Consider the following 25,144-nt stretch of genomic DNA (forward strand, 5'->3'; position numbering starts at 1 on the left):
GAATTGCTGTGCCTAACCAAGGCCTGGGTTGGGGAGCATGGAGCGAAAAATAGGTTCAGCACGAGACCAAAATTAACAAACGGAGCAGCAGTATGAAGACATACCCGGAACGGATGATGACAAGTCTCTGTATACTGCAATGTTTTCCGCCGTCATATCGCTCATCCATTGCTATTAATAGTGCACTGAGGACTGTCAGCCCTGAATACAAAGGAAGTCGCATCTCCTAATCACATCGATCTGACGGCATTCTACTAATACAATGTCACAAAGCAAGTTGGTATCTCCCGTTGAATCCGGATGCCTGACTTTCCCTTCAGCTGACAAGGACACACCGAAAACTATCAGACTTGAATCTACGAGTTCCGTAAGCAATTGAAGCAAGCTTAGAAGACAGATACGTACTTCTCCAGCACGTCGTACCATACATAGTTCAGGTGCTGGCAAGCGAAACGGATGAAATCTCCGGAGAAAATCACGAGACTCAGGTAATGGAATTGTCACGGTAGCTTCAGAGTGTACAAGAAATCCACCTTTCCATCCAACAAGACAGTGCTGATCAAATGTGACGGCAGCGCTGGATTGTCCGTTATCAAAGTCCGCTATTGCGACTCGATGATCATAGATTGAAGCAAACCTTGAGGACTTACGTGATCCTTCAAAAGTTCATGTCTTGGGCTTTAGTCCACTGTGGATCGACGGTCGAGAGAGACGTCGATAGTCCGAACGCAGGGGCAGAGAAAATAGATACAAAGATGATCTTCATGATGCCCAGAGTAAAATCGTCAAGGAGGCACCAAAAGATGCCTTCTATCAGAGAAGCATGTCTCTGTGTCCTTGGCCATAGGACTCTGTTTGATAGTGCCATGTTTGAAGGCCCACCGGGGCCATCCATGGGCATCTAGACCTCATACTTGACAGACTCGAGTCTGTGCTCTAGAGGTGGCATTAAGCTCCTCCATGGTCTTCTTAATACATTGTAGATTTGGCTCCATAGTCTATCAAGTTATATATAAGCCAAACAGTCAAAATTCCAGACACTCAAGAGATATTTGTATGTCTTCTGAAAATTGGAAGTGCATAGTCAATGCAATGAAAAGAAATGAAGGATCAATCAAGCAAGCTTGGAATGTGAGGTGAAAGGAAAGGAAAGATGGATTTTCTGTCACAGTCTCCCTATATATGTATCATGAAGAATAAGCACTGCTCTTGCTTTGTACTATCTTTCTTTGTGCATCCACATCAGTCTTACTAGAATTTGAAATATGTCCAGTAGATTCTGACCCAACAGCTAATCACAAAAGGGCAAGCTGATTCACACTCATCTAATGTAGATGAAAGAATATAGCTTCAGGATCACTTCTAAAGTAAATGGAGAACAATAACAGACATTCAAAATAACTCATAATATCTCTGAATCAAAGTACTTAACATCTCCTTCTTGGTAGAATGGACATGTTTCTACTGAAGGTTTGTGATCATCTGAGAATCAGATGACAGTCACTGGTGTAAACATTATTACTTGATTGAGAATAGAAATGGATGGAAGCTGAGATTCTGACCTACAATGGGATAAAGAAGTCTACTCTCAGAAGTGATAATCCTTAGGAGATACCAATAGAAGCACATTCATTAGGCAGTGTTCAAAATTATGGCAAGGGTGCACTATTAGATTCACAGGATGCATGTTGACTCCTGGTGGATTTAGCTTGCTAATAGAAGTGGGTTATGATGTCATAAGGCATGATTTTATGGATAATGACTCACTACCATCCATTAGGTCCAGTAGCATTAATCTGAAAGATGTCAGAATGTACAGATATAGATAGAGCTGCAGTCAAAGTAAGTACACTTACATCATAGAAACCAGGCTAAGCCTGATCCTATAACATACTATCATCTTTCACTGAAATGACTATTTAGTATCTTAGTTGGCTTCTACTCATCCAAGATGTCAAATCCCACACCCTCTAGTCAAAAGAATGATCCCACAATAAAGGATTAAAGATCAATCTATCTGGCTGAATTTAGACACTAGTTTTAGAGTCTTGCAGTCTTTCTCTAGGAAGGATGAGAGATGAATTTGGAAGATGAAGTAACATAACTATGTAGTCACTTCACAATTTGCAGTTGTAAAATCTCATTCAGTATAGCTGATGCTCCAGGATTCAGAGATGCTTACAGTCAAGCCCATATGAAATGAACAATGATGAATGTCTTTTTTGTGTCCTCATATCTTTCCTGCAAAAAACCCAAAGAAAATAGATAGATATGAGCAGCAACATCTACTGTGACTGAGAGAATGAGAGAGCTTGTCTCATTTAGCTGAACTACTGACTTTTGTCCAAGTTAAGACAAAGATACCAATATAAGTGATACAAGCAAGTCACATACTGGCTGTCTGCATCATCTCCAGCTAACACTGAACTCTCTCATCATTGTAAGCCTGTCAGAACAACTATTTTGCTCTGTGGACAAATGATGCCTTATAGATAAATTTGTATATTCTCCAATAATCTGCAATAAAAATGGTTAGACCCACCACAAATGAGTGGCCTGGAAATCTTACCTTAATCTGGTTTCATATAAATGATCTGTCTCTCACCAAAAGTATCTCTCAACTCCTCTCTAGCATCATGAAACCATAGTGAGAACTTGTTGATACATATAAATCAAAGCAGTTAGAGAGCAGAGATGTGTATTCATATTAATTTTATGAGGACAGTGTAACCATATGGTGTAGCTATCATAATCATTAGACAAATATGTGCTTGCAGAATCTACAACATCTGAAAACATGAGTCAGTGTCACAATGTGATAGGACCAATGGAGACATACAAGAGAGTATCTCTCATGGCTATTGCCTTGGCAATCCAGAGATTCAGATGCAGTAGAAAATGAAATGTGACCAGTACAGTGTTCTCACTCAGTTACAAAAAGAAACAAAAAGGCCTGAAAGATGCATAGGTAGTTCCTTACCAGTCTTCTTCAAGTGCAAGCCTATATATGGGTGGCTAAAAAAGGCAGTCTCTGTTAGAAGAGATTATATTCTGTTATTATTTGATGGGTGGATGAGGTTGTCATGACACTATGATGATTGTCTATCTGTTATCTTTCTGTCTTTCCTTTCTTCTTTTCACTACCATCCTGGTCTCAGTGCTCAGCCTCTAGCAGCAGAATCCTCTATCATCTTGCTATCACTATCAAATAGTGCAATGGTTATCTTCCACTCACTGATAAGGAACCACTGATCTGAAGAAAGCCAGCAGTGATATTATGAAGCTCAGTGCTCTGTTAAATGTATCTTCAGTTTTTCTTGGTCTTAGAAGCAAGTTTGGAATACTGTTCTCATTCTGAAAAAAAATAAAACAGAACTTTGTAGATATATTCTGATATTTAGACCATACTTCCCTTCTTCAACTACAATACATGTGCATGAGGCATAAGTATGAAGAGCAATCCTCCACCAAGCCAGCTGAGTACTGTAGTGAGGACTTCTGAAATAGAAGCATAGATGACTGGTGTGGGCAGATATCATGAGAGGTTATGCTGTAGGTACAAATGACCTATCATCATTGTTAACTCCAATGGGCCAGCTAATGGCATATCTATGAATGCACTCTTAGTTTGTTCATCATGAACAGTGCTGTGATAGAGAGTCTTGTTGGCCTTCAACACAAGAGAGTTGAACCAGTGGTTGAACCTGGTGGGATCTTTGCTCTGGAGTCTATGTCACTGCCAGTGAGCCTCTGTATTATCAGTCTCCTCCTCTTTTAGACCAAAAGGATTGAACCAGATGGTATCACTGCAGTGCAAGATGTTCTCATATGATTTCTCCAAATGCTGACTTGAATGTGCCATAAAACTATCAGAAGTGTTTTAAGTGAGATCAGCAACATTATTTGGATGTGAAAGAGACTGTGACTGGTCAAAGATGTTATAAAAAGATGTCACATAGAGTGGCTCATATACAGCATAATTTATCTGCTCTTATTGAGTCTCACATTCCTTTCAACAATGAAATAATATGCTCACTGAGGGTTTTCTCATATAGTCAAGTTCCATATCTTCTACTGACATAGCTTGAAATCTTGTGAACTTCAAAAGCAAGATGTCAAGTTGTGTAGTAATAGTAGATGACAAATAATCAGCCCTGAACACCTCCTTCTTTGTTTTGTTTTCAAACAGTTGGAAAACAAGACATGGCTAATCTTATATTTTAGATTGAGCATATTTGGTTTTTAAAACTGGACAGATTGATGTCTTTCTTATGCCATGGTGGTGGACATTTTGGGGAGGAGTGAGTCATGTCCAAATGTCAGAGTCAAGGTAAGTGAGCTTCATCAAGTGGTGATGATATGAGCCACTCTTTATCTCTCTAGCTCCATGACTAGACAAATGCCTTTCAGACATGCAAGATGTCAACTATTGCTTCATGTATGAGCTTATTCTTACACCATTATTAAAGTAGAAGCTATTTATATAGAAATATCTTCAAGAGCTTATGTCACTGAAAAGCATCACCTTCCTATTTATATAGCTCCAGAACTATAACCTGTATCTAATGACATGAGTTACTTTATTGCTTGCCAGATACAGGAGAGATGATCACTTTCTCTCCTTCTTTCTCTGGATGACTTTTTTAGTGAATTTCTCACACTTCTTGATCACATATCTTCAAGGATGTGGCCAAATACACATTATAGCTTTACTAACTCCCATATATCCTGATGATAAAACACAATGACTATGCTAATTTTTTTTTGTTTGTGACAAAATCACTCTGTCCTCTAATATCTTGACATACAAGCCTTTTTCTGGTGATCTTTCAAGTCCTGCAGCCAGTGGAATGGATAGTCATTATACTGCATGTGTATTTCTTTTTGTTACGATTTTTTCCTATTTATTGTCTTTCACCCCTATTTATGCTTAGTCAGAAGGCACCAGACTGTGAGAGGGCTTAGTCAGCACAACTAGGCTGTCCATCAATCATCTTAACAATCAAGCCCAATGATGATATAAACACTCCTTTTATATATGGTAACGATACTCAAGGGCAACGAGTACCATAGACATAGACCAACACAATTAGTAGCGATATTATTAGATTTCTCTGTATAGTATTTAAGACTGACAGCTCTCATTGGTATACCCCAGCTTCAAGCTAAAGTTTATATTCATACCATTCTACTCTCAAGCCATTCTGTGGCCTTGTGACACAACAAGCCAAAGACACACATAAGTGGATTCAGGTGATCCCTCAAAGTGCGAAGGGACATCTGTCTATCATGTGTCCTGGATCACGTGATGCTTGGACTTAACAATTAGCTCAAAGCTTTCAACTTTCCTTTCTCAAGCCCAATTGTGCTGAGAAACTGAATGCCTCCAGCAACTACTGCTGATCTAAACCACAACTTCTTCGAGCTTATCGCTTCCATCATTGGAACTTTACTCAGACTTCTCACCATCATCACCCTCTGCCATGGATGACAATCAGTAACAGCCTGGATAGTCAGGTACTACCAAGCATTTCAACAAATTCAGCATATACTACAAAATATAACCCCTGACCTCCTCTTCTATGACATCCCTGCCTTCATCAGAATGTCCTTCCAGCCACAAGGGTGATCCGTATCAGAAACCAGGAATAACGACTCAAATTTGGGGAGCCTTCATGAGGAAGAAAGACTCCGACACCCTCGATGAAACAGCAGAAACCGCCACCCTGCTCTCACAGGGTTCCAGAACCCATAGACAATGAATGTCACCCAAGAGCCCAAGGAGATCCCCAATGATGTCGCTCCAGCAGCCCTCTCTGAGCATCCCCCCTCCCCAATTCTCTCAGGGATTGGAAACCATGCTCGGGACTCCTTTGATGCTGCTCGGATGGCTACAAGACCCCATGAGAGTCCTGACTCCCCCCATGACCTCCCTGAGACCCCCACTGAGTCCAACTCCAGCTCCAGCCAGTCCATCAGCAGGCTGGGGATTGATGACCCACATAGGAGGACTATACACCCCGACTACACAAATGTCAAAATCGCCATCTCAGCAGCAGGAGATCCCTATTGACATCTCCACGTGGGCAGTGAACCTGAGGTTGGGACTGCCAGCGCAAGGGGAAGAGCAGCCCAGGACAGAATCATTCGGTGGGTATTCCCAGACTGGGACCTTATAGTCCCCTTTAATTACAATGATGCAGTACAGCAGCAGCAGCAGGAAAAAATCAGGCAAACTCAAGAAGAGCTTGCCGACTACATACGAGAAGAAGCCCAAGAGCAGTATGAAGTAGCAGAGTATGACTGACAAGGAAGAGCACAGAGGAGGCGAGAGGAAGCCAAGCGAATGGGATCGGCCTCTCCAGGGTGGTATGGACTTTGCACCGACTTGGGAACCCCTTTTAGGGAGCCCGACTCAGATAAAGACCCATGGACAGAACCTGCCAGCATTGTCAGCCAGGACGAAGCTATTAGGCAAGGGCGAAATGGGGGCACTCGGCCCCCCACTCCTGAATATCCCACCCAAACTGACACCATCTCCTCAGACACCAACTCCATCCTCGGAGCCTATGGGCTCTGAGTACCAGACAATGCCCACGTCTCTGACAGGGCTCTCCAGCAATTCTTGGGTAGCAGGGTTGCTCAGCAGTTTCTCAACCCTGAGTTCCAACAACACTTCAACCTCTATAGCCGAGAATTGGAGGAGGAGAGAGCACATGGAGGAACACGCTACAGCCAACTCCAGAACCCATCCATCCACTGAACAAGCCTCCACAACGACTCTAGCATCGCTGGACCCAGCATCCAGAACGGTACAAGGATCCCCAGCAACCCTATGACCAGTCATGCCATCTATCTATGACTCACCCATCTATTCCCTCCTCAGGGAAGAGGACAGCAGGGACGAGAGTGATGAGGGCGACGATGAGGACAGTGAGGGCCCCTATTCATTCTGACAGAACCTCGGGAGGGCAGGAGAAGACACCGACAAAGAAGCATTGAGAGAAGAAATGGAAAGAGAAAGGAGCAAGGAGTACTAAGGACTGTACGAGCAGAGGAGGAACTTTTTATGGCAAGACGCGCACTGGCAAGCGACATCTTTAGGACTGGAATATCGGTATGCAGAAAATACTGAAAAAGAAAGAATTTTACAGTATGCCGCAATGGAATACGCATGGAAGGAATATGGCCAGCAGTATCCAGAAGACCCGCTCGTGCTGATACCTCTATATCAACCAAGTAACAAGCTGAGCCTACCAGCACCAATGCCGTGAACTCCATCTGTCCAGCTGAGAAGGGCAATATACATTGCCCCCTCGATCCAAAGCTGAACCAGCACTGACCCCTCAGTCCGAAGTACGGCTTTATGGCTTAACCAAACCTGAACCCAGCAGATGTAGCAACCTAAAGAAATCTGAAACCCTTGGACTGGCAAGGGGAGCCGGCTGCTTGGAGAACAACTGCCCCCAAATCAAGCTAGACCGAGCAGAAAAGGAAAGGAACCAGCACAAGACGACCCTGAGGCCGTATGCCTCAGCTTCACTATATGGGATGGGATGATTGTACAAGCTGACGAACCCAAGGGAAGTCCGGTCGCTGATGACCACTCCCTACACTCATTCTCAGGCCTGCCAGTCGAGTGGAGTCAGCCACCATTTGATGGGTGGCCAAACCCGATGGGTGCCTTACCCAATAATGCCACTGTCCTCCAATGCCGCCCTGATCTTCTTCGAAAGCCCCACCCCTTTAAGGGGGCATCTGATGACATTGATCGATTCCTGGTAGACTGCGAACAGTACTTTGAGGTCTATATCAGGTATCTGGGGACCGACATGAACAAAGTCGCTTTCACCACCTCCTACTTGGAAGAGAAGGCCAAAACATGGTGGATACTCATTTCCTCAAACTTCCGATCCACCACAAGGGAGCACTACCGATATCCCTCCTGGCCAGTCTTCAAGCGCATACTCAATGACAAATTCATTAATCCAGCAGTACAGAAGGTACACAAACAGAAGATCAAAGAGTTCAAGATGGGAGATAAGATGGCAACAGATTACTTCGATGAGCTAGAACAGCTCACCAAATTAGCTAGAATACGGGAAGACATCGCCAATGATGGAAGAATGGTTGAGGCCCTCAAGTGAGGAGTCCCCTCTTCGTACCTCACGATGATCTCCACGATAGGCGTCAAAATATTGATGCCAATAGGATATGATGAGTGGAAGGAGAGGATCGTCAAGATGTACAAAGAGTGACAAAGGCAGAAAGTGAAAGCGCTGACCCTGCAGGAGTACACCAAGAAATCGACACTGCCAACCCCAAATAAATTGGGGCAAACTGCCAGGAAATCATCGGAATCTTCTATGGCCCCTATCTACGGAAGCCAAAAAACTGGCACTGGAACTACATACACCGGAACAGGAAAGCCGATGGACATAGATCGCATGAAGAAGGAGGGAAAGTGTTTCAATTGTAGACAGAAGGAGCATATGGCCAAGGACTGCCTGAAAAAGAAGAGAACCTGTGAAGATATCCGAGCTCAGATAGCTGAGCTTCAGAAAGAAGACAAAGAACTCAGGAAGGAAACGAAGGTTGAGGAAGTAAAAGATGGGGCCAACCAGTGAGTGACTCTACTGGATCAGCCAAAGGACTTCATGGTGTGCCTAGCCAAGCTGTTGAATGGACTTACACTACTTCTGTAGTTACACCTGTAAAAATGCATTCGAATATACCAAGACCAATTCATGCACACCCCAACGAGTCACAAAAAGAAAAAACTCAAATGCCTGTGGGCCGAACAGGAGCAGAGAGCCCCTCCAGGTGGCTCAAACTATTCAAAACAGAATGGACTTGGAGAGCCATCAAAGAAGCAGTCAACATGAGCATGGCTAAAGCCATGTTATGAGGATGGATACATCAGACAAGGATGGAAGAGGTCATGGATCAGATAGTTGAAGGGCTAAAAACCACTGAGTGAAGTCAGGCCCTTGAATGGCTAGACGAACTCAGAGGACCCTGGAAATTCATCCGGCATGCCAAGACCCCTGGCAGGGACTTGACAATCAAGATCCAGATCGAAATCCTGACTAATAAAGCAATACACTCGGTAACCGCCTTGATCGACAGTGGATGCACTGGCAGTTCCATCAACCAAACCTTCATCCAACAAAACAAACTTCCCACTCCATCCACAGCTGCCCCGATACCTGTATACAATGCTGACAGAACAAAAAACCAGGCAGAGTCCATCATGGAATTTGTCGAACTCCACCTAACCATCAGAGACCATTCCAAATGAATCGATCTAGCTGTAACAGATCTCAGGACTAAGGAGTTGTTCCTGAGACACGACTGGCTCATTCAACACAACCCGCTTATCAACTGGAAGACTGGATGACTCACTTTCGCTCAGTGCCGATGTCGAAAGATCCCATTCGAATTGCCTGATGAAGATCTGGAGGATAGGTGAGACAAAGAGATGGAAGACGACGAGACCATCTTAGCCATCAACCTACAAAAAGAGATCCACATTCGCACAGTGCACCATGCCAACAACCTAGTGGCTAAAGCTAATGAGGGGAAGGAGGAAAGGACATTCGAACAAATGGTACTGGCATAGGCACGGGACTACAGGGATCTCTTCGAAAAAGAGAGTTTTGATGAACTCTCATGTCCAAAACCCTGGGACCATGCCATTGAGCTAGTCTCCAATGCCAACGCTAATTTAGACTGTAAAACCTATCCCCTTGGCATCCAAGAACAGCAGGAACTCGACAAGTTTCTAGATGAAAACTTGTCCAGCAGGCATATTCGACCATCAAAATCTCCGATGGCATCCCCATTCTTCTTCGTAAAGAAAAAAGATGGCAAACTCTGATCTGTCCAAGACTATTGCAAGCTAAATGAGATGATGATCAAGAACTGGTACCCATTGCCCCTGATCTCAGAACTTATGGATAAACTTTATGGAGCCAAATATTACACTAAGCTTGATGTCTGTTGAGGGTACAATAACATTCGAATCAAGGAAGGAGATGAATGGAAGGCAGCCTTCCAAACTAACCGAGGGCTGTTTGAACCAACCGTTATGTTCTTCAGCCTCACCAACTCCCCTGCCATCTTCCAATGGATGATAAACGACATATCCAAAAATCTTATCGCCACTAGAAAGGTTACTATTTACCTAGACAACATCCTTATCATGTCCAAAACAAGGAAAGAGCATCACGACTTGATTCAACAAGTGCTTGCCCTGATGAGGAAACACAAACTATTCCTCAAGGCTGAGAAGTGTGAGTTTGAAGTACTAGAGACAGAGTACCTCGAGGTAATCATCAGCAAGGGAAGTATTAGGATAGACCCGATTAAGGTGGCAGGGGTGGTGGAGTGGCCGACGCCAACCAAGAAGAAGGAGTTGCAATCCTTTCTTGGGTTTACAAATTTCTACCGAAGGTTCATTTGGGACTACAGCAGAATCGTCCGCCCAATGACCCAACTCACTGGTAATGCCCTCTGGAGATGGAGAAACCCTCAACAGCTTGCCTTTGAGGATCTAAAGTGGTGATTAGCCGAAGATGTAGTGCTTGCTATACCATCACAGGAGGGGAAATTCCATGTAGAAGCCGACTCAAATGACGGGGCCATAGACACCATACTATCACAGGAGCAAGACGGAAAATGGCATCCAGTCACCTTCCTCTCCAAAGCGTTAACCATAACAGAAAGAAATTACGAGATTTATGACAAGGAGCTGCTGGCAATAATGCTTGCTCTGGAGGAATGGCAACATTATCTCATTGGTGCCTCCGAAATCTTTGAGATCTAGACAGACCACCAGAATCTCAGATATTTTCGTCAACCTCAGAAGTTAAATCGACAACAGGCTCGATGGGTTACTGAACTCATCCAATATCAGTATACCCTTCATCACAAGGCCAGGGTAGCAAACAAAAAGGCTGACCTCCTATCCTGACAAGCCGACCATGACCAAGGAGGAGAGGACAACACAGGAATTATGATTCTATGCCCCGAGCACTTCCACGTAATGATCATGCTGACAGAAGAGGAAATCCATGAACAGATCAAAAGCATGACTCAAGACACCCACAAATGGGACCAAAGGATCGCCCCCTCACTAAATCACGAACAGGAAATGACAAGGGAGAAAGGGTTGATCTACTATGACAGAAGAATCTATATTCCACAGGATCACCATCTACATGGAGAAATAATTGCCATGAGCCATGACCACACCACTGTGGGACATCCAGGCATTGCCAAAACCAAGGAGCTTGTATTACGAAACTACTGGTGGCCCAAACTAGGAAATGACATCATAGCATACATCAAAGCATGTGAAACATGCCAAAGGGGGAAGGCTTTAACGCAGCCATGAGCAGCCCCTCTACATCTGAATGAGGTACCATCATGCCCATGGACCCACATCTCTGTCAACATGATTACTGGTCTATCCGACTGTAATGGCTATGATGCAATCCTCGTCATAGTTGATCGATTCTCAAAAGCCATCATCTTGATCACATGCTCCACAGAGTTAACCTCGGAGGGCTGGGCCAAAATCCTATGGGATAAAGTGTATGCCAAGTACGGGATGCCTCAAGTCATCATCTCTGATCGGGGACCCCAGTTTGTCTTAAAGTTTCTTGACGACTTGTATAAACTACTCAACATCAAGCGGAATGCATCCATGGCCTATCACCCACAGACCGATGGTCAAACTGAGCATGCAAACCAGGAGGTTGAAAAATACCTCTGACTATTCATTAATTATCAACAGGATGACTGGGTCGAATGGCTGGCATTAGCCACTTTCCAACACAATAACTGAGTACACTCAGCTATAGGGTGGACACCATTCTTCGTCAATTATGGGTGACACCCTCATGTTGCCCAAACCACACATCACAAAACCATGACACCTGCCTCAGAAGATTTTGCCACACAAATGGCAAAAATTCATACCGAAACAAAGAATGCCCTTGAAAAGGCCACATCGGCGATGAAAAAACAATATGACAAACACTATCAACTAGCACACACATACAACATCAATGACAAAGTATGGCTGGATACAACAAACCTTCATTTACCTTGACCAAAATGAAAACTGGCCAACAAACAAACTGGCCCCTTCTCAATTATCACAAAAGTCGGGGAAAGCACTTACAAACTCCATCTGCCTGTTGGATGGAAGGTCCATAACATGTTCAACAAAACACTCCTACACCCATACATCATCCCGGCCTTCCCAAGTCAGGAACGCCCACCACCACCACCGCCAGACCTAATCGATGATGAAGAACATTATGAGATCGACTAAGTCCTCAATCATAAACTCCAAAAAGTTAAAGCACGAGGTGGTGGTATGATGACAATGGTGGATTACCTCATCAGCTGGAAGGGTTACAGCCCAGAGTCCAATCAATGGATTAACGAAAAACAAATGTCAGTGGATGAAGCCATACACAAATACAAATTATTCCTTAATTAAGCCATCAGGACGATGGTTTTAAGGAGGGGGTAATGTTATGATTTTTTCCTATTTATTGTCTTTCACCTCTATTTATACTTAGTCAGAAGGCACTAGACTATGAGAGGGCTTAGTCAGCACAACTAGGCCATCCATCAATCATCTCGACAATCAAGCCCAATGACGATATAAACACTCCTTTTATGTATGGTAACAATACTCAAGGGCAACAAGTACTATGGACACAGACCAACACAATTAGTAGTGATATTATTAGATTCCTCTGTATAGTATTTAAGACCGACAGCTCTCACTGGTATACCCCAGCTTCGAGCTAAAGTTTATATTCATACCATTCTACTCTCGAGCCATTCTGTGGCCTTGTGACACAATGAGCTGAAGACACATATAAGTGGATTCAGGTGATCCCTCAAAGTGCAAAGGGATGTCTGTCTATCACGTGTCCCAGATCACATGATGCTTGGGCTTAACACTTTTTCTCTAGATGTCTTTCCACATGCTTGGTGAAAGTGGTTGAAAACATTAAATGTCTTTCTAACCAGTAGGACTGACAAAGTCTCAGTATCAGGAGATTATTCCTGCTCCACAACAAGTCCTGCTCCAAGATATCAAAAATAGATCTCAATATTTTCTAATGGCTATCACTTAATGTTCAACCACACTCAAATATTCACTCAGTGTGAAAAAATAAGTTGTTAAGGAGCCACTGCATCTGGATTCATTAAGCCAGCCTCATCACAAGGTGATTACTCAGAATGCCTAACTTTGCCTATGCTCAAACATATAACAGAAAAATGCACAAAGCCACAAATATTCAACAACAATTGCAAACCAAAGATAGTCATGCATTTTCATTAGCTTCAGAGATGGATACAAAGTTGTCAGTGTACTGGATATTACTCATGATTTACAGATGGATGATATAATCACTGCCTCAGAGGAGATCTGTGGCCAGCCACTAGCATCACAACATGACTCCTATTTTCATACTCAGCCTTGAGAAGATGTTTTCAGATGCAATCCTTTGACAAAGGTTGTATCAGACTTTCAGAAGTAGCTTACTGAGCTGAACTTAGATCTGCATGAAAAAAGCTGTTTCAAATGGATTAGATGTTTCAGAGGTCAGTCTGGAAGAACTGTTGTCTTATGAGGGTTAGAAGGCCTTACTGTTTCAAACCACCATCACTCTGAGAGTCTCCTCTGATCAGCATCCTCATTGTGAGTACTTAAGTGCTTGTTCTCAAATCATATCTACTCAAATATTTGATATAGCATGATTACTCAGACAAGATGAATGAAGTGAGAGCTCAAGGCAGTGTTAACATTGACTACACTCGCCAATAGACTCCTATCCAAGATATTTGACCATGTCAATAAGAGGGACTTACTAGTTCTTGCATGCCTTTCTTGTAGACTGAATGCTATAGCAATCCATCACTTGCTTAGTCCATGGCATGAAATCTGAAAGAAGTACAGCACATTTAGGGTGTTTCCCACTAGTGCTTCTAATGACTTCTCTGGCCTACACTACCTTAGGCTTTCCACAGAAAAACCATACATCTGATCAATGACTCTGATGTTCACCTTCTGTTTCATAGCAGACCTTGCTGATGTCCTACAATATCACAGGAGTATCCTCTGAAAACAGCATCCTAGTCTGCACATCAACTTCCCATCCTGTACTGAGCTATATATTGCATGGACTAGCATGCATAGTGAGGACTGAGCAAGATGCTTTCACACATTCTGTGAACAGTTTGTCAGGTTATGATGTGTGTCCTTCAAGTACAGCACTGACTGGGAATCTCCCACCTTATTCAACCTACCACCATTCACCACTCTCACTTCCATGAACATCTCTCAGAGATCTGCATCCTTCATTGACTAGCTTGTCTGCTCAGCTTATATATCACTCCTTGAATTATTGACACTAGAACATAACTATGATTTCAAGAAACCAGGGAATGATGTCATTGTGCTACACTTCTCTCATCTTAAACAAGTAACATTTAGCTCATGCTTGTTTACAGCAGAGAAGTTATCTTTGTTTCTCTCTTGTTATACATCAATAACAGATTTGACATTCTTCTGTGGTGAAGTCTACTCACTGTCTTCATATTTACATGCTGCTCACTTACAACTTCCACATCTGCATACTATCACTATGGGCATCCAAAATTTGAAGAATATGCTGCCCTCTATGAGGCCAAAGTCCCTCCCCAGCCTAAAATCAGTCATGATACTTGGCTGCCAGCTGTGTATTTGTGCTAAGAAATTTTGCCAGGCAATGACACTTAAACAACTGGATATTTATCATGTTCTATATTGGATATCATGATTACCAAATGTGTCCTGTGTGCAGCTCCCATTTGAATATGAATGAGAAACCATTTCAAGACTCACTTTACCAGGCATTATGAAAATGGTGCAATGCAAGATTCAGTGACTTTGAACTTGGAGAGGATCACACTGATTTCAGTGCTGTTTCCAAATGTGAGGGAGTTCAAGGTGATGCAGGTATTGGTGGAGGATAACAGAACATTGATGAGAGAGATAAATGAGTGCTGGCCAGGGCTATGATGCATGACAATTACTACAAAATGAACAGATACTTCAGGACAATTCTAGTTACCTATGGCACAATTTTTTGAATTACTTTTTCTAACCATGTTTTTTAAAGGCTTAATTTATGGTATTCACTGGTCTTTTGTGAGCGGTGCACTCTACTGTGTCTGCCCTCAATGCTGTATCTAGCAGGGTGATCCTTGCTGCCGGACCCATGATGAAAGGCTAACATTGTGTGATTGAGTTACAATCACTTAAAAATATTTCTCACTGGAAATACGAAACGTGTTCCCTGAATTTCTGGGCTAGATTGCGCCAACAATAGCTTCACTGACTACCGTCATGACGAAGAAAATTGCACTGCATCAGATCATGGATAGTTCTAATTCTGAGAGTGATGATGACTCCTAGACGGAGAGAACTTGAAATAAAGGTTAAGCCCCTAGAAAGATGCTCTAATATGATAGCGTACCATAAAGGCAAGCCTATGTGACAAGGCCAGCAAGTTCTACCACATCACTTTGCATGGGTATGATTAAAGACTGAATAAAGGATGCACGGCGAGTATGAAGAGACCCCTCTGATCAATTGGCTCAAATTTGTTATTGATATTGATTTAAAAAAAGTAGTGACGTAGGATCAGATAGTCCTTTCGAGTGTCACGACATCGGAATAGTGTTCGAGATGGACATGAGAAATATTGAACTCGCGAATCCCAGCCTTGAGGTACTTGGTGCTAACGAGAAACTCCATGAGGTTGAGGATCCAAGGAGAAGCAAAGGGAGAATCCTACGAAACGAGTTAGAAAGCAAAAAAGATATGGGTTCATGTGACATACATAGCATTCGGTGAAGACATGAATGTCAACCGACCCCCGCAGAAGATCTCAGAGGAACAGTCGTCGATAGTACTCTCATTATAAGAACAGTGTTCTAGTGGACTCTTGGTGATCCAGTCAGCGCACCTGTCACGTACAAGAGGACTTGAGCTTCAGCTGAGTGCGAAGGCCCGCGACAAATTGCAGTAGGTATGGATACAAGATGCTGAGATCATCAAATCACCATCGGTAAGTCCCAGGTAAACGCATATCAGCGGATATAAGCAAATTTGCGGAAATGCAGGTCTATACAACGTCAGAAATGCAGCATAAGTAGGAAACTACAAGTATGCTTCTCTTGTCAAAACTCTCTACTTCATCTCTCATCAACACTACGAATGGCATTTATCCAAATTGACGAGCTCAGAGAGTCCACCACCATCACGGTGCTCACCGTTGGCAACAGCATCCTCTATTACCTCATCATTGCTACCAAACTGGTCATTTTCTGCTCACTAATTAAGAACTGTAGACGTCGAGGAATCCAGAAGCAACAAAATCGAGCCTAGTACTCTGTCAATCGTACTTTTAGTTCTTCTTGGTCTTTTTTTCTGTAGAGCGTTACACTATGTGCATGGCGGAGGGCAACCAACTATGCTGGTCCCATGTTCTTCTTGGTCTTAAAAGTGAGTTTGGAATGCTGTTCTCATTCTGAAAAGAAATAAAAAAAGAAGTTTTGTAGATATGCCTCGGTATTCAAACTGTGGTTCCCTTGGTCGACTACAATATATGCGCGTGAGGCACGAGCATGAACGGCGATCCTTCACTAAGCCAGCTGGGGGCATGACGACGACTTCACAAGCTTCTACATGCTCCAGTCTACCTCATATTTAAAAGATTAGTGAAGGAGGGCAGAAACAGCACCAAAGAATCGAACCAGGTTCAGCGGACTCAGTGTTCCAGTGACTTGCACCACGATGCCGTTGGTTTCACCTGTCGACTCCGAGCTGGTATCTCGCCATTGTCTCCATCGCTCTTAGCAACTACTTTGCTGTAGAGGACCCAGGAGATCAACAAGAGGAAGATACGCTCAACGCGAACTGGCGGCTCCTGATGCCGATAAGTACAAGCACCCTGACAATGTCATCGCTATCAAGCACGTTCCCAACCAGCGCTGTTGGAGATTCAAAGGCGGCCATCGAAAAGTTTTGCTAAATGCTGTTTCTATAGGCATTCAATTCATTCCTCGAAGCTTTGGAGGGCAGCAGCGACCTGTTTCTCAACACCAAGATTTAGGATTCAACATCAGTAGATGATTTATCATCCGTCCATTTAACTGGCCCCGGTTGACCAAAATTGTCCCCATTTCTGCGCAGTGTGGCTTTATGCATATACAATGAATAAATCGATATTGCATCACGACGAGATCCCTCAACACATTTTACATCCAAATTCAAGATCGAACTTTAGAAATTTAGATACGTCGGGCATAACACAGCGATCGAATGCCGCAAAAATGCACTCCCTAGACTGCACTGTTCGAGGAAAACAACTAACTCCCACAAACAAGGCTACCACCAGGGTTCGAACCCGGAATTCTTAGTGGACACATAAGCCACACAGCGACACTTAAGACAAAGTATATGAAAGGAACAACCGTATTTTATTGTAAGCTCAGGTAAAGATCTCATTCGTGTCCATATCCCAAGTAAGTCGGAAGCAGCAACGAGACTCGGAGTTGTAACGAAAAGAGAACTTCCAAACGAGAAATCTGCATGCTGTCGTTTTGGCATTCGACAGTGGTACCACGCCGGAGCTGTTGAGATGGAGCTAGGGTACACATTTAGTGGCCTTTCCGTCAGTTGCAAAGAAGGGCATAATCAGAATAAGGACAAAAAGGTGCAGTACAACTTCGGACGGTCAGTCTTCCCCGGCATTCTTGCTCCTCATTACAGGGGTATTCGTGTCAACGGGGACGCTCTGTCAGATACATTGTCTTGCAAGGTCGATGCTTACCTCTCCTTGCGAGGAAAATGGAAAAAGTACGATCCTCCGCCACAGCGCGACACTGGTAAGGGCAGTCGTAGCCTCGATGGCATACAAGGACGTCACTCCGAGGAAGACCTGTTGGGCGCGCGAAAGAAGCGACCAGTGCAATGCAGGAGAGCACAATGCACTTACTACGACTTGCGCGCCGATTGTTGGTGAGGCCGGCTTAACGGATACTGACGCAGCCCTGCGACGACCTATTTATCCGCGCCGAGACAATCTTTGGGTGTGCTTGAACATTAATGGATGACATTTAGATAACATCGAGAGGCACTTTTGGTACCTTTTTTTTTGGAGCAGGATTTGTTGCGACGCGGAAATAACCTCCCGGTACCGAGGATTTGCCAGTCCTACCTGTTAGAAAGGGGTTCAACTTCGTCATCCACTTTTGCCGAGCATGTGGAAAGACATCTAGAGGAAGAGCAATGCGCGCGCTTCTTCGTCGACGGTACGATTGACTTTCTCTCAGAACCATCCATTCCGCTGGCCGACAGCACTGCTGAAATTGAAAGGTACGTGCTGTAATAAGGAGGAGGCTTTTTCGAGATGTTGGAGGGCGTTTCTGGCATCAATAAGGGACATCATTATTTTATCTACGTGGCGTTGAAGCTTGACATCGAGACCCCATTCCCAAGCAAAGTGCTGAAGGGCGTTCCTTGCAAATTCGACAGATGGAATAGCGTGCATAATAATCCCACTGCATGCCTTGCCAAGGATCGATGTTAACATCCATATTGTCACAAGTATCATGACATCATTCTGGTGTGACTGCGCCCACAAGGTCAGAGGAACCATGTTATACCGACCTGATATCTCTTGTGATGCGTCCGCAGCACGAGAATAGGTGTCATGGAGGGTCGATGGAATGTATTGGACGATCAGAAGCAAGGATTGGCTGACAGAATTACGAGCACCGCCAAAGCAATGAGGATATCAGGCACTGAAATGATCAAATTAGCGAGCAAAAGAGAATCAGGAGATAAGAATCAACGAGATGATAACTTGCAGCCTAGTCCGAAATCAACAGTTCTGGATATCATAATGGATGTTTTCTCGACAATGACTTCGATCCCGCCAGGGCCTTGGAGCAGTGATTCGGCAAGTCCTGATGATGGTGGTGGTGGTCAAGCAATATCTGACGGATTTCATAACTTGGAGCTTACCTCGACTGAAACGAACTACCGTTTGGTATATGATGGTCCGCTTTCTTGTAGTTTCCGGGGGCTGCGTTGGCAGCTTCCCATGCTACTCTTGCGGCTTCCAACCTTGGTATGTAGCTCAACTGCATTACTCATTACATGTAACGCACTGCCCCTTGCATCTGGTTGTCTAGCTCCTGCATCTGGCGCTCAAAAGTCTTCTCGTCTGTCGTTGACAAGTCCGATGCTGTTTCAAACTCGTCACTGGAGGCCGTCGAAGGTTCGGAAGGGCGTTGGTCACGAAACAGGAATAGAACGGACTTGAATTTCCTCTTTTGACACACGGTTTTGCGTCATGGCTGATGTTATCAGTAGCACCTTCTCTCTACGTTCACTCCGCTCACTCATCGACGGATAGCAATGACGACGCCTACGCCCAAGAGAAAGCATCTCGAGATCATCCAGGTTCTCATCAGTCACCCCAACTACTACGGTATTCGAATCCGCCAGCACGTTGTGGATGAGACCTGTATCACGGAACGGATGTTGGATATCTTCAGTACTGAGAGAGGGACTGGAGCCGAAAGGGCAGATCCGCTTGGGATATCGGTCGGGTACACCAAAGAAGGAAGGCTCGCCGCGTTGGCAGTTGCAGACAAAGAACGATGTTGCATTATCGAGTTTGCAAGTCTTCCACCACCTAACAGACAACAGAAGATGGAAATCTTGCAGAAACACGTACTCTGTCGTTCCATTGGCGAGCTCTATGCATTTGATGCTGCCAAGCTTGCGATGGTCCTGTGGTCAGAGCTCGGTGTGAAGGTCACGCGTGCCATCGACATCCAGTCCGTCTTCACTGATACCGACTTCCCATCCGATCGCAAGCCTCTGTCTGCCATCCAGGCTTGTTTCGGTGACTCGGATAACTGCAAGCTGAACGAGAAGAACATCGATCAAATCTTCAATGATCTCACATACAATTTTGAAGAGATCAGCCAGATGCGCACGGACATTCTTGGAAGAGCTTGGATTTCATGCATACTTCCATCGCATGAAAACGGGATATCCACTTTCAGTACCGCAAAGCCCATCAATACCAGTGAGCTGAGTGGACAAGTGGGTGGCATCATGCCAGGTCTTCCATGCTGAACTGACAAATTCATTTACCTTTCTAGCTCCTGGATACACTGAATGTCTTAGCTCGCGTCTCAGAAGACTCCCGTCGTGTCAGCCACTTGATGCCCACGGAGACAGATCATCAATTCTCTGATGCTCGAGCCTCAGCTGCCTCTATCGATGGAACATCCATTGATGCTCATGCCTCAGCATACAAGACCCGATTTCACAAGTCTCAGGTATGCAATGAGATGGTTTCTACTAATTCTAGGCCTGACAATTCTTGTTATAGAATGTAATCACCACGTTTCAACTTGAATCAGGCGAGCAGATACAGCGCCGTGGACAGATCAGCTCTGTCGATGGAAAGTCAGCTACAGTCAACTTTGACACATCTGTTATGAGTGACAACAAGAATGTCATCTCTATCATCAGTACAGATCGTGATCTGCCAACTTCAGCTGAAGGAAAACGTGATGGTTTTATCAGGCATATCTTACAGGGGGATCTTACCATCTTCAAAGACAACCCATGGATCTGCAATATACTGCTCTATCATGATACTATTGATAATGGTGCAGATCAATCCTCTCTTGAATGGCCTGGTAGTTGGTTTCCTTCCTCTCAACCAGATACTCAGATATCCACAGCCAGGCCATTATCTGATTGCAACCCTGCCTCTCACCATCTCAATGAATCCCAGCAACAAGCTCTTGATCATATGCTTTCTTCATATCCTATTACTCTCATCCAAGGTCCACCTGGTACAGGCAAAACCTCAGTCATAGCTACATTTGTTCACCATGCTCTGGCTGAAGGAAAGTCTGGTATCTGGTTGATTGCACAATCAAATGTTGCTGTAAAGAATATTGCAGAGAAACTATTGCAGACTAATTTTACGGATTGGAAACTTTTGGTCTCTGAAGATTTTCATAATGACTGGTAATTTACTTCTCTTTCTGATTGTATCTACATCTTATTAAATGTTTATAGGCATGATAATCTTTATACTAAGATTCAGCAACATATTATTCTCTCTACACAGTTCTGGAGGCTATCTGCAAAAAAACTACATGGATCTAGAGTCTTTCTTTGCACTCTCAGTATGCTTTCAAATCCACATATCTCCAGATTTACAGAAGTTGTTGCATTGAGATGTGCAGTGGTTGATGAAGCTAGTCAGATCAAAATAGCTGACTATCTCAATATCTTTATAGGATTTTCCTCCTTACGGAAGATATGCTTCATTGGAGATGATAAACAGTGTAAGTATTTTTTCTGGATTTTGCCTATTTTGCTTATTTGCTGCAGTACCACCATTTGGGACAGACAATGTTAACAATCTCAGAAGCATATTTGAGATAGATCATTTACGTGAAAATGCATTTTTACTCAATATCCAATGTATGTTTGTTTTGATTTTTAGACTGATTATTGACTTTCTCTTATAGATCGCATGCCTCCACAGTTAGGAGATTTTATATCTCAAGCAGTTTATAACAATGAGTTGAAGTCAAATCCGCTACATCCAATTCAAAATGACATTATTGCTTGTCATTTTGTTGATGTAATTGATGGTCAAGAACGACGGAGCACATCTCAGTCATTTACAGTAAGTTTATTTTATTTAAAATGATATATATTCATTTAATGCTATATAATTTAGAATGATGCTGAAGCAGCTGTTGCAATACAGCTTGCTCATTATCTTCAAGAACAACAGATGTCATATAAGATAATTACACCATATGACAGTCAAAGAAACAAGATTCAAAAGGATATGTCAAAAGTAGATGGACTTGATTGGTATGATAAATGTTTCAATGTTGATTCATTTCAAGGTTGAAATCTTCTATTCATACTAAAGCTATTCTAATATTTGCCTTTAGGAAATGAAGAAGATTACATTATCATCTCTCTTGTTCGATCTCGTTCAATTGGATTTCTCAAGAGCATGAGACGTACCAATGTAATGCTCACCCGATGCAAGAAAGGAATGTATATACTTACTAGTCGCTCTTTTATTGATGGGGCTGGTGGAGATTCCTTGGCTGGAGAGTTAGCCAATCATATTGGAAAGAAGGCATGGCTGACTGTAGAGGATGTAATCCAAGGCAGGATTTAGGCAAAATAGCTATCCATTATAGAGGATGTTACCTCTAGTTTATCATTGGTATTTCAAAAACTTTATGTATTCATTCAAAAAATGAAGTTACTGAAATATCAGTGATAAACTATAGATTTCATTGCTCTATCTTGATCTATACATCAAATAAGACAATTATAAATGAGTCCTAGCAACATTTTCTGAATGTATATCTAAACAAAAGATATTCTGCATACTTCTAAGAACATCAGCAAGAGTAGATATAAAAGCAGATGTAGATGTAAAAGAATTAGAAAATTTGGATTCAATCCCAAACTTTATCATACTAGATCCAGCAAGATCTACATCCAGATGTGAATATGCTTTATCTGCAGAGATGTGTTATAAGCACTTACAGTTTATACCATAACCATCCTCATATATTGCACCAAATCTGATTGAGAGTCAAAGAGGAAGAGAAGTGGAATAACCAAGCAACATACCCTGTACCCCGAAAGAGGTGACCAGCACTAAGCCCACTTGTACATAGCTTCCAGCATGAACTCTGTCCAAATAATGGATCCTCAAAGAGTGGTGTATGTTCTCGAAGCTCTGGGCATAGCATCTGCCGTAGACCCATAAGATGGCGATCAATCCCTTTGCCTGTTGCAGCTTCGCGGGTTAATCTGGTATGTACTTTGATAGCTGACTCAAGTGCAGCGCGTTTGGATTCTGCCTGCAAGAAACTCAGCTACACCAGCACATGTGTATCTGGCATATATACCGTTACACGACCATCAACCATCGCCAAGCAGAATGCACGACTCTCTCGGGTCAGCGTCCGGATAGTTTCTGTGCGTCCTTTGTCGAACATCCGTGTCAGCGCAGTCTCATACGTCGCGGTGAATTGTCCCCGCATCTTGTACCATGTCACCTGCAGCGCCATCTGTATGAACGCGTCAGGAGCCAATTTCGCTGGCATCTCATCAGTACGCAAGAAAATAACACAATGAAAGATGCTCAAGTACCGGCTCCCTTGATCCAGTCTACCCCATAATCCGAGAACCAGAAAACACTATCATCCGAGTCCTCAATGATCCTCTCGGCACGTTTCTTCGCCATACCACACTCTTCCTTGATGAAGTCGTCGACAACCCAGTCTAGCCGGTCCCACCTCTGGCCTCGTGATGGAAGAGAGGAATCATTCTCGAAATGAGATTCATTGATACCTTGGATAATTCCATACTCGGCGACAATGCTTGGAACTAACGCGTCGCATGGAGAGTGCTCGCCCACGGCGCCAGAACGCGCTGCGGGGTCAACGACGAGGGTGAAAGCTTTATCAAACCATCTGTTACCAACGTTGCTTGCTGTCGAACGAATGACATGGAGGTGGGAGTTGAAAGAATATTCTTTCGTTGATGGGTTCGGTGATGTAGGGTCTTCATAAATTTCGTTGTCAAGGCTCAGTACCATGAGCGAATTCGACAGTGTTGTGTGTACCATTTTGTTGGACTCAGAAAGAGCAAGAAGATGTTCGAAGTTCTAGGGCCAGCTATCAGAAAAGAATCCGCACAGTTCAAGGACGAATACGCACTTCTGACCATTTGTCACGATCATCCGCACTCAAAAGTCCGATGGAAACCGGTTCTTCGCCATCGATCAGTCGCTGTTCAGCATCCGAAACAACAGCCTCTAGGTATCGCGCCAAATGGCCAACGTCCATCGAAACGGAAGGCGACTCCATGACAGAAACTCTGTAGAACCATCCATGTACCATAACTACGATGTTATAGGCGAATGGATCCGTCGGTAGAGGTACAGGTGATAAGACGTCGCAAGAATGCTTCGGTATCCGCGCAACGTTAAACATTTTTGATGTGCTTTCTCTTAGCCAGATACCTAGACCACTTCAGATTCCAAGGACACGACAGATATCCACAAAGCACACCTGTCCGCGTAGTATCCGGGTATAACTCCTGCCTGAACTTCCTAAGCGAAAGTCGAGCTGGACCAATTAGAGGGTACGCACGTTTCAAGTTTGATTTTGAACTCCAATATTCGATGAAGCAACCAAGCCGCTCTCTTAATCTGCCATCTGGAGAACCCAGTCTTGAAGTGGCCATCTTGTCGTTCCTTCTCCGATACAGGAATGTTCGCATCGTCCTCGAAAGCAAGCCACCAATTAGAATTGATGAGCAACGGAGCTCTCCATTCCATATACGCGTTGTTCATCCAAAAATTGTCATCCAGCCAGTTGTTCGGAGATGCTCTGTCAAGTTCTCCAGACAAAATAAGAATGCGAGCGCATTTCAAAAGGAAGGAGACAAACGCACCCAGCAGTCTATCCTGACAGAGTTTTCCTACACCTGATGCAAATTCATCAGCCCACTGAGCACGAAGTCGACGAGACACATCGAGAGCATCATCATCCAGCCCTTTCTTGGAGGCATCTTCTAGCAAAAAGGGCTCTAAGGATGTTAGGTATTTGTCTAGCGTTTTACGGAGAGCAGGGACTGGTAGACGCAGCAGCGTAGGTGTCGTAGTGGTCATTTTTGGAGAGTATCGTCGAATATGGAGTGCAGACCGTGTAGGTAGCATCATTAAGGTCCTTGACGGAGAAACGAGGATTTCTACGGCGAATGAGAGCAAATCATGACTGTACGACGTTGTTGGAGAGAGGAGGAAGCCGTTATCGGATCGCATCGGCCCGAATGGTGCTCCTGCAACGTCCCTCAGTCCTCTGCCTCTTCATTTCACCTGCCGATGTCGCTCGAGCACAGACAAAAGGACCCCCAAAAATGTTTTCCCGGCATATAATCCCGAGTTGAACTTGTCGTAGAGGTGCAGCAGGCAGA

The 25,144-nt window shown here is 43.8% G+C and overlaps 5 protein-coding genes across 5 annotated transcripts; 2 read left to right on the top strand and 3 right to left on the bottom strand.

The window, feature by feature from the left end:
• Positions 1-15,718: 15,718 nt before the first annotated feature.
• BT62DRAFT_1007708 (uncharacterized protein) lies at positions 15,719-17,095 on the bottom strand (the record flags this gene model as incomplete). The annotated part of the gene is made up of 3 exons (XM_043177372.1): positions 15,719-15,868; positions 16,890-17,006; positions 17,057-17,095. The coding sequence occupies 3 exons, from the start codon at positions 17,093-17,095 to the stop codon at positions 15,719-15,721; spliced, it is 306 nt and encodes a 101-aa protein (XP_043038173.1).
• A 1,162-nt stretch (positions 17,096-18,257) lies between these two features.
• On the bottom strand, positions 18,258-18,897 carry BT62DRAFT_219660 (uncharacterized protein). The gene has a single exon (XM_043180103.1). It carries the CDS (start codon positions 18,738-18,740, stop codon positions 18,411-18,413), a length of 330 nt encoding a protein of 109 aa, XP_043038174.1. The 5' UTR covers positions 18,741-18,897; the 3' UTR covers positions 18,258-18,410.
• Positions 18,608-19,491, top strand: BT62DRAFT_219711 (uncharacterized protein). Its single transcript, XM_043180104.1, has one exon. It carries the CDS (start codon positions 18,795-18,797, stop codon positions 19,407-19,409), a length of 615 nt encoding a protein of 204 aa, XP_043038175.1. The 5' UTR covers positions 18,608-18,794; the 3' UTR covers positions 19,410-19,491.
• BT62DRAFT_219829 (uncharacterized protein) lies at positions 19,439-22,409 on the top strand. The gene is made up of 8 exons (XM_043180105.1): positions 19,439-20,200; positions 20,260-20,439; positions 20,493-20,673; positions 20,725-21,142; positions 21,194-21,465; positions 21,652-21,812; positions 21,867-22,006; positions 22,090-22,409. The coding sequence occupies exons 1-8, from the start codon at positions 19,505-19,507 to the stop codon at positions 22,094-22,096; spliced, it is 2,055 nt and encodes a 684-aa protein (XP_043038176.1). The 5' UTR covers positions 19,439-19,504; the 3' UTR covers positions 22,097-22,409.
• A 46-nt stretch (positions 22,410-22,455) lies between these two features.
• Positions 22,456-24,982, bottom strand: BT62DRAFT_933720 (acyltransferase ChoActase/COT/CPT). Its single transcript, XM_043186606.1, has 9 exons — positions 24,623-24,982; positions 24,319-24,568; positions 24,238-24,269; positions 23,884-24,188; positions 23,315-23,831; positions 23,071-23,261; positions 22,790-23,022; positions 22,703-22,740; positions 22,456-22,648 (listed from the first exon to the last, which is right to left on the bottom strand). Exons 1-9 carry the CDS (start codon positions 24,837-24,839, stop codon positions 22,482-22,484), a joined length of 1,950 nt encoding a protein of 649 aa, XP_043038177.1. The 5' UTR covers positions 24,840-24,982; the 3' UTR covers positions 22,456-22,481.
• Positions 24,983-25,144: the final 162 nt, after the last annotated feature.

This window comes from Guyanagaster necrorhizus (genome assembly GCF_019112545.1).
Source record: "Guyanagaster necrorhizus MCA 3950 unplaced genomic scaffold BT62scaffold_17, whole genome shotgun sequence".
NCBI lineage: Eukaryota > Fungi > Basidiomycota > Agaricomycetes > Agaricales > Physalacriaceae > Guyanagaster > Guyanagaster necrorhizus.